This window comes from Myotis brandtii, unplaced genomic scaffold (assembly GCF_000412655.1).
Source record: "Myotis brandtii unplaced genomic scaffold, ASM41265v1 scaffold38, whole genome shotgun sequence".
Classification (NCBI taxonomy): Eukaryota; Metazoa; Chordata; class Mammalia; order Chiroptera; family Vespertilionidae; genus Myotis; species Myotis brandtii.
The window spans coordinates 1514866-1524817 of record NW_005364596.1 but is presented as its reverse complement, the minus strand read 5'-3'; the positions used below and the strand labels follow the sequence as shown (position 1 = coordinate 1524817).

The window sequence follows — 9952 nt, the reverse complement described above, 5'->3', positions numbered from 1 at the left end:
GGGGGGGGGGGGGCATGGCTGAGGTCTCCCGGCCCAGCGTCAGGGCGGGGGCACGACCTGAGGTCTCCCCTCAAGCCCCGCGGGGTGGGGGGCATGGCCTGAGGTCCCTCGCCCCATCCAGGCGCCATGCAGCCTCAGGTCCCTGCTGTTCGGTCATGACGTTATGGTGTCCCAGCTAATTTGCATATTCCTCTATTATATAGATAGATATACTGGTAGCACATATTCAAAATTTTTAGCAATTACTACTATAGCCTAGTCATCTATAAAATGTGATCTAACTTCTTTAGCTGAGACTGCTCTTTTGTGCATATGGACTTATTTGGGGGGGGGGGTCCTTTCCTTGGTATTTGTAATGATGTAACAATTATTTTGATGTAAATTTTATTTTTTTTTTAGAAAGGACTACAATAAAACCATTTTAGATAGATGGTTGGCCATTGAAAAGCAATAAGAAACAGTCTCCTAGTCAACCCCAGCATGCTTTACCTGTGGTTTCTTCCTCTGATTCAGTTTTTTTTGGTTTTGGTCTTCATCCTATAAACAAAAGAAAAGAATGCTCACCCATGCCCAAAGTGCGGAAAAGTCCACCCTTTCCCATCCTACGTCTTTTTATGAAAAAGTAGAAAGTCCCCTTCTGCGGCTAACTAGCTGTGACTTCACCTTCCTGATTCTGTTTCCTCTTCTATAAAATGTGGAAATTAAAAATAATATCCTCACAGAGTTGTTGTGAGGATCCAATGAAAACCCATGGGAGAGCACAAATGAACATTTAAGATCCTATACAAATGCTATAACGATGTGATTGTGGGAGATTGCATATGGCCCCAGTTCTTCTATCCTCCCTTCATCTCTGTCCTAACCTGTGCCTCTCACTGGTGCAGGGTGTATTTTACTACCTCTAGACCCTGGCCCTGGCCCTGTGACTTGTTTTGGTCAATAGGATGTCAGAAGATGTGACAGAAGAGATGTTTGTGCAACTGGTTTTATCCTTTTGCTTTTCTGTCATATATTCTGAGAAGAACATGGCCAGGCTACTAAAGAAGAACCCCGTATCTGTAGATTCACTTCCTGCAGTTACAGTTATCTAAGGTCAACTGAGATTCCAAAATATTAAATAGAAAATTCCAGAATTACACAATTTATAAGTTTTAAATCACATGCTGAAATCTCATGCTATCTCACTCCGTCCCATCAGGGATATGGATTACCCTTTGTCCAGCATATACACACTACATATGCTACCCACCCATTAGTCATTGGGTTATCAGATCAACTGTTAGTGGTACTGCAGTGCTTAAGTAACTTAATAATGTCAATATTGCTCAAGTAACTTAACAACGGCCAAAGCCATTCACATGACTTTGATTACAATATATTGTTAAAACTGTTCTATTTTATTATTATTTATTGTTGTTAATCTCTTACTATGCCTAATTTATAAATTAAACTAAACTCTATCATAGGTATGTATATATAGGAAAGAAATATAGTATATATAGGGTTCAGTATTATATGCAGATTCAGACATTCATTGAGGTTCTTAGAACATATTCCCCATGAACAAGGTGGGGACCACTGTATATATAGATGTATATATGAAATCATGCCTGTAAAATTCAAAATACTTAGTACAGTACAATACAAATAAGGATAAAAGTAATAGATAAATATTTTTAACTATATTAATGTACTTACTGAAAAAGGAAAAAAAATTATACCTGTATATAGATCTGTTGTAAAAATGAATAATAATATTATAGTTTAACAATTAAATACACAAATAAAAAAGAATTAAATACACAAATAAAAAAGAATAATACACTTTATTTTAAAGATATTATTTATTTTAAAGATATTAATCTCCCAGCTTTGGATTTAGTTTGTTCTTCTTTTTCTAGTTCTTTAAGGTGTAAAGATAGATTGTTTTGAGGTCTCTGTTTTGTTTTTATTATAGGCATTCACTGCTATGAGTTTCTCTCTGAGCACACGCGCTTTTGCCACATCCCATATGTATTGGTATGTTGTATTTTTGTTTTCATTCATCTCTAAGTTTTTCTATTTTCCCTTGTGATTTCTTTGGCCATTTGTTTAAGAGTATGTTGTTTAATTTCCACACATCTGTGAGCCTTCCAGTTATCCTGTTACTGATTTTTTAAAAAATATATTTTATTGATTTTTTACAGAGAGGAAGGGAGAGGGATAGAGAGTTAGAAACATCGATGAGAGAGAAACATCGATCAGCCGCCTCCTGCACATCTCCCACTGGGGATGTGCCCGCAACCCAGGTACATGCCCTTGACCGGAATCGAACCTGGGACCCTTCAGTCCGCAGGCCGACGCTCTATCCACTGAGCCAAACCGGTTTCGGCCTGTTACTGATTTTTAGCTTTATTCCATTGTCTTTAGAGAAACTAGTACTTCATATGATTTCAACATTTTTAAATTTATTGAGACATGTTTTGTGGCCTAACATATAGTGCACCCTGGGGCATATTTCATGTGAACTTGAGAAAAGTGTGTATTCTGCTCTTGTTGGATGGAGTGCTCTATACATATCTGGTTGTTAGATCAGTTTGGCTTTGGTGCTCTTAAAGTCCTTTATTTTCTTTTTGATCTTGTGTCTAGGTTTTCTATCCAGTATGGAATGTGAGGTATTGAAGTCTCCAACTATTACTATAGAATTGTCTTGGCCTCCCTTCAGTTGTGTCAATGTTTGAATCATATATTTGGGGCTCTATTGTTTGGTGTGTATATTTTTATAATTATTATATATTTTAATAAACTGACTCTTTTTCATATCTAATGTCCTTTTTTGTCTCTTGTACCAAGAGACAATTAAAGTCAATTTTGTCTTGCATTAGTGTGGACTCTCCACCTCTTTCTTGGTTAGTATTTGCATGGAATATCATTTTCCAATCTTTTACTTTCAAGCTATTTGTCATTGGATCTAAAGTGGGTCTTCTGTAGACAGCATATGGTTTGATCATAGTTTTAAAAAAAATAAATTCTGCCAATCTTTGTCTATTTATTGGAGAATTTAATGTATTTACATGTAAATTAATTGCTAAGGAAGGTCTTACTTCTGCCTTTTGCTATTCTTTTTCTCTATGCCCTGTACCTTTTTGTTCTTTATTTCCTCCATTATGGCCTTTTTTGTGTGTTTAGTTGATTTTTTTTATAGTGCTGTTTTGATTCTTTTCTCATTTCCTTTTTTTTTTGGAGGAGTATATATTTAAAGATTATTTTCTTTGTGGTTACCATGGGGATTATACGTTAAACCTTAATTTATAGCAATTTTGTTTGCATTAATACCAATCTAGCTTCAAGAGCATACAAAAACTCTGCTCCTGTATAGTTCATACCCTCTGTATGGTTCCATAGTATAATAATAATACTCTGTTATTATTGTCACACATTACATCTTTATACATTGTGTCATTGTTAACATAGATTTATGATTATATTTATACATTTGCCTTTTAAATCATTTAGGAAATAAAAAGAGTAGATATGAACTAAAAGTATAATAACATTGGTGTTTGTATTTAATACAAAATACAAAAGTATTTACCTTTACAGGGGCTCTTTGTTTTTCACGTGGCTTCAAGTTACTGTATAGTGTCCTTTTGTTCAGCCGGAAGCACTCCCTTTCTTGTGGTGCATTTCTTGTAGAACAGGTCTACCAGCAACTAACTCCATCAGCTTTTGTTCATCTGAGAATGTCTTCATTTCTCCATTTTTTGTTTTTAAAATATTTTATATGATAAAAATATAGCAAAAACATTTTTTGTTCAAAGAGGAAAAAATATATTGCTGTGACTACATTTCTAAGGATGATTTAAGTAGTGTCTGGCTCCTCATCTGTGTACTGTAGTGTAAGGTTGACTTCAATCATGACTTTTCCAGCTTCAGCCATTTATCAAAGATAAAATCATGCTTTAAAGACACATGAAGAAACAGAGCAAGTGGAAACCAACCTTGATCATGGCTTATGTCCTCGATTCTTTATTTCTGTTGGATCAAACACTCCCATGTTACGACTTGGCACCATAATGAACTGATAGATATTCCAAGTAGCAACAGGCAAGTTGAGAAGGAAGATGAACCAGTGCAATGAAATGACCATTAATTCAGTGACAGTGGTATGACCAATCTGGAAATTCTGTAATTACCTACTTGCTTAATGTCAAGCAACGTGATCTAGTATTAATGTAATCATATTCTAAATCAGACAATGTAATTATGAAGTATACTGAGAGGAAGATGAATGAGCAGCAGTCGAGGACAGAGAAGACAAACACCAGTGCCTCCATCCTCATCCTTCTCTACCGCTGATCTTTCCATCAAGCCGACTCTGGTGCCCCTTAATTTCTCCATTTTTAAAAGAAAGCTTTGTTGAATATAGAATTCTTGGTTGACAGTTCTTTTCTTTCAGGACATTAAAAATGTCATCCCACTATCTTCTGTCCTTTGTGGTTTCTGATGAGAGAGATGCGAATCTTATTGAGGATTCGTTGTCCAAGATGAGTTGCTTTCTTCTTGCTATTTTCAAGATTTTCTGTTTTGTTCTTTAATAGTATCATTATAATGTGCCTTGGTGTGGATTTCTTTGTGCTATCTTCTGTGGGGAAGTAAGCTCCCTGAAACTGTAGATTCCTATCTTTCTCAAATTTGGGAGGTTTTGGTTATTATTTCTTCTGATATCCTCTGTAAGTGTTTCTCTTTCCCCTCTGAGATTCTCATTATGGATATATTGATATGCTTGATGGTGTCCTATAGGTCTCTTAGGCCCTTGTAATTTTTTCTTTTTACTCCTGAGATTGGATAATTTAATTGCCTGATCCTAAAGTTCACTTGCTCTTCTGCATGCTTATCTGTTGTTAAAGCCTTCTAGTGAGTTTTTTCATTTTCATTATTATACTTTTCAGCTTCAGAATTTGTCTGAATCCTTTTTATAATTTTTATCTCTATTGAAATGCTCTATTTGTTCATATGTCCTCCTCCCAGTTTTCTCTAGCCCTTTGAAGGTATTAGAGACAGTTGATGTAAAGTCTTTGCCTGGTAAGTCCAAAGTCTGTTCTTTGTCAGGGACCATATCTGTTAATTTCTCCTGTGAATAGGCTGTATTTTCTTGTTTCATTGAATGCTTCATAATATTTTGTTGAAGACTGGACATTTTTAATATTATAATGTAGTTACTCTTGAAATCAGATTCTTCTCAGGGTTTGCTTTTCTTGCTTATTGCAGACTATAGCTGCTTGTTTGGTGACTTTTCTTAAGTTTTTGTGAACTTTGTTTTTGTGTGTGTTGTCTTTGAAGTCTCTGTTCCTTTATCTTGTATTCAGTTAGTGTTTAGACAAAGATTTCCTTGATCATAAGAAGCCAGAGATAAAGAGAGTGAGAGTGAGAAAAAGAGAAAGGGCGAGAGAAGAGAATAAAAGAGAAAGGAAGAAAGGAAAAAAGGAAGGAAGGAAGGGCATGTGTGTTGCTTTCTAAAGTCCTGAATATATACAGGTGCTGTTGAAAGTCCTAATTTCCTATGGATACTCTTCCCCTACCTTTTCCTCCCAAGCTTTAGCATCCTATTGTGTGTCTCAACTGTGATATTTTGTCCCAGATGGCTGTGGGTTGTTTTCTTGCCATACAATGCTTTTGAGGAATGCCTGCTGCCTTTCCTCCTCTGAATGAGGTCTGAGTTAGGTAAAATAAAGACAAATACATTGTGTTAGGCTTTCAAGCAGCCCCAAGGAAGGTTAGAACAGACAAACAATTATTTTAAAATAAAGTCTGCTCTGCTCCTTCTAGAGCTGGGGACTAGAGTTCCACACTGGGAATGCGGATTGCCATCTTCAAGACAGCCACTGAGCTGGGGACACGGTGGGGCAAGGGCAAGTAGAAATGCCACAAAGCTTTCCTACCATTTTAAAGTTTCCTTTCCTGTCATTCAGAGTTCACTTAGGTGCCATTGACCTTTGACTGATAGGCAGAGTTCTAAGTTAGTTCTGACAGTCGGCTTGATTTTTTCTGTCTTTTTATGCCATTTTGGTTGACCTCCTTCTTGGCACTGAATGTAGCCTCCTGGGCATATTCTATTCCCAGCATCTTGTTACTCAGCTGAACATTACTCTAGTCCTTCCTTTCTGAAATGCGACCCATTTATATCAAGATTTATGATCAACTTTAAGAGTAAAAGAGACATTTAAGATTTCAGGGTGGGTTTATACCACAGCACAGTGCCACCCCAGTAGACAACTATGTTGAACGGAGCACTTGGCTTCCCTGTTCTTTAAGATCCCTTGGTTATTCCTACAGCAGTCTCTCCCTCTGTGCTCTGGAGTTTATCACTGTTCTCTCCGGCGTCTCTTTACCTCTTTGCCTGAGTAGGTTCAGTAACTTCTTATTTCACTCTTCAGGACAATGCAAGTCTATTCCACTCCCAGCCACCTCTGCCATTAACATATCCATGGCCAAATCAGTTCATCAGAATGCTTTGATATAAAAAGGGAGAGGGGACCTTTATTACCTAGAAGAAAATCTGCTCCCAGCTTTCAAAATAACAAAGATTTCTTGCAGCTGTATATATTTTATTTTATTTGAAAATTTAGATACATTTTAAAACTTCTTTGAACACATTTATATTGTCCCTATGGTAACCTCCATTTAAAAGTAGTTACTTCCCAGATTCCATTTTCTTTTATAAACTAACTAGAGGCCCGGTGCATGAAATTTGTGCATTGGGGGGGGGGTGTCCCTCAGCCCAGCCTGCACCCTCTCCAATCCGGGACATCTCTATCACAATCCTGGACCGCTGGCTCCTAACCACTCACCTGCCTGCCTGCCTGATTGCCCCTAACAACTCCCCTGCCAGCCTGATCGGTGCCTAACTGCTCCTCTGCTGGCCCGATTGCACCTAACTGCCCTCCCCTGCCAGCCTGGTCACCCCTGTCCTCCCCTGCAGACCTGGTCACCCCTAACTGCCCTCTCTTGCCAGCCTGGTTGCCCTTAACTGCCCTCCCTTACAGGGCTGGTCCCCCCCAACTGCCCTCCCCTGCAGGGCTGGTCTCCCCCAACTGCCTTCTTCTGCTGACCATCTTGTGTGTTGGAGTGATGGTCAATTTGCATATTAATCTTTTATTAGATAGGATATTTTAAGAAGTTCTGAAAATTTCACAAATATGATAGTAACTCCTCTCAGAATGCTGTTGGTTAAATGAATAATGACAACTTTATTATTGGATTATTGTTTAGTGAAAAAAAAGAGGCTGCCCTCCTCTGCTGGCCATCTTGTGTGTTGGAGTGATGGTCAATTTGCATATTAATCTTTTATTAGATAGGATATTTTAAGAAGTTCTGAAAATTTCACAAATATGATAGTAACTCCTCTCTGAATGCTGTTTGTTAAATGAATAAAGACAACTTTATTGTTGGATTATTGTTTAGTGAAAAAAAAAGAGTTTTTTTTTCTTTTTGTAAGTGAAAACTACTATTTTTAGTTTTTTGAAAAATAAAATTCTGTTTTTGTTCCAGGAACTGAAAATATAGCTGAAATGTCTTTTTTATTCCTTCAAAAAACAAATTTTTCTTATTATAAATCAACACACTTTTTGGTATTTAAAAAAGAAAAGTGAAGGATGAGTAAGACAGAATTCCTGAATTCTGAAAATTCATAAATGTATAAAACAGAAAATAAAAGTCACCAGTAATCCCATCACTCAGAGATACCAGCTGTTATCTGTTTGATATATACTCTCCTAGAACTTTTAAATTGACATTTATTTAAACAGCTACATTTGTGTGTGAGTGTGTATACACACAGATACATGTACATATGTGTGTGTGTATTTTTTATTTAACAGCAGATTTTAGTAAGGTCTTTTTTTAGTAAATATAGAATGCATTGTTTTAATGGGTACATGGTAGTTCATTTATGGATGTGCAATCATTTGATCAGTCTCTTATAAATGAGCATTTAGTTTATTTTCATTTGTTTTCTGCTATAAACATTGCATATATATATATATTTGCATATATATTTTAGAAGTTATAGGAAATTTAAAATATGTAATTCTGATTTCTTAGGTAGTTTTCTTTAAATATTTGCTTCTATAAACTGTGCCAAGACAAAGACAGTTTTTGGAATCATATTTTAAAATGCTATGATCACAAAAGTAGGCAATCTTCAATCAATATCTAAAATGTCTTAAGATGGCCTTCCAACCTGGCTACAATCTGTCATTTCAGCTTTAACTCCCTGAATTGCCCACAAAGTCTCCACTCTGATCAAATGGGTTTATTCATCTGGTGATAGAAAAGAGCCTGTGCTTTGCTATCTTTCTGCCATAGCACTTGCTGCTTCTCCAAGCTGAGAAGGCTGGAGATCCCTTTCTCTTTCTCCCCACGGATCAAATCGAATTCAGAAATACTGGTAAGTCTAGCTCAAATCTCAGTCCATAAACTCTTCCTGACCTCCTAGCAGGAAGGAATTTTTCCTTCCATTGAAGTCCCTTGGCACATGGTATTTGCACCATTTTGAGGGGCAATAAAAATATACTGTCTTGTAACAGTTCCTTGTCTTGTTTTTTTTTTTATTTTCAAATGTTATTTAAATCTTGTTTCTTACTTTCCCACTGGCATATTTCTATCATCTGGCTACAACTGTACCAAACGACGACTGAAGGAAGAGATCAGCCTTGCCATTTGCTCAGCACTGAACTTTGCACATAGAAGGAGCTTGGTAAATATTTGTTTATTTAAATATGTTTTTATTGATTTTTTTTTAGAGAGAGAAAAAGGGAGAGGGAGAGAGAGAGAGAGAGAGAGAGAGAGAAACATTGATGTGAGAGAGTAACATCAATCTGTTGCCTCCCACAGGAGCCGGACCAGGGATGGAACCCGAAACCTGAGTATGTGTCCCGACAGGGAATCGAACCTGTGACCTGTCCATGCATGGGACGACGCTCAACCAACTGAGCCACACAGCCAGGAAAATATTTATTTATTTAATATGATTACTATGAATTACAGATCTATATCACTAAAATTCTCATTCAGTTTAATTTCTATACACAGATAAAAGCATACAAAACAGCAATTTCTTAAAGCTCTTTCAGCAAGATAGTAACAAAAATCTCTGTTACTGACTATATCCTGCCATTGTTGTTAACTGAGCTGTGTAATCTTTAAATCAAAATAATGTCTCAAGATTTTTATATATTTTTACAATATTTAAAATGTTTTCTTAAAATAGTTTGCATAAACATCGAATCACTTACCTCACAAAAACTTAAGTAGAAGCACAAAAGTAACAGGAGAGCATGGGCAAGCTTCATGGTGGAGACATTCAGGGTCTGCGTCTCTACTGTGGATGCTTCTCTGCCCCAGATAGTTTTTTCAAATTTAATTTTTAACCTCTGAAAAAATATTTAAAAAGATCAAGCCTTCTAAAGGGCTTTGTACTTTTGACCTCAAAGAGAATTTGGCTACAGTTCAAATAGTTTACCGTAACTGAAACAAAAAAAAAGGCCTTTCAGCAAATAGAAGAGGGAGATGACCAATAGGGACTGCATTTCCTCCAGAGGAAACTGATTTCCTACTGAATAATACCTCTATTCTGTTTCCTAGGGAGGACAGAAACTACACTGCAAGACAACTTTTTGTGCTTGTGGTAAAATAAAATTATAACATTTCCCCTCAAGGTTGAAGACCAGGCGACGGCAAGAAGTAAAAGTGCATCAGATTAAAGGCTATGCTGAATACCTTAAAATCCTCCACCAAACAGTTCCTTTAGCATGCATCAAGTTGTATTCTCTGAGCACAAAAATAAATACTTTTTAAAATAAGTATTCTTGCCCTGGCACCAACGACAATGCAGGATTCATGTGTGTTTGTAAAATAAATTTGTGGCCGCATTTCTGTTGTCACCGTTTGGCTTCTCCTGAAGCAGACGTGA

At 36.7% G+C, this 9952-nt stretch overlaps 1 protein-coding gene, 1 long non-coding RNA gene and 1 pseudogene across 3 annotated transcripts in view; 1 reads left to right on the top strand and 2 right to left on the bottom strand.

Moving 5' to 3' along the window:
• CFI (complement factor I) overlaps positions 1 to 9408 on the bottom strand; it is a 55836-nt gene extending 46428 nt beyond the window's left edge. For both annotated transcript variants that reach the window (XM_005872405.2, XM_005872406.2), the window contains exons 1-2: positions 9276 to 9408; positions 490 to 537 (exon numbers count right to left, since the gene is read on the bottom strand). In XM_005872405.2, the coding sequence (XP_005872467.1) occupies positions 490 to 537; positions 9276 to 9332 (105 nt within the window). In that variant the 5' untranslated portion in view covers positions 9333 to 9408. The remainder of the gene's footprint in view (positions 1 to 489; positions 538 to 9275) is intronic.
• Positions 1936 to 9842, top strand: LOC106727160. The gene is made up of 3 exons (XR_001363319.1): positions 1936 to 2019; positions 8245 to 8737; positions 9699 to 9842. It is a non-coding gene; the product is annotated as an uncharacterized LOC106727160 (long non-coding RNA).
• LOC102252214 lies at positions 3580 to 4378 on the bottom strand (annotated as a pseudogene).
• Positions 9843 to 9952: the final 110 nt, after the last annotated feature.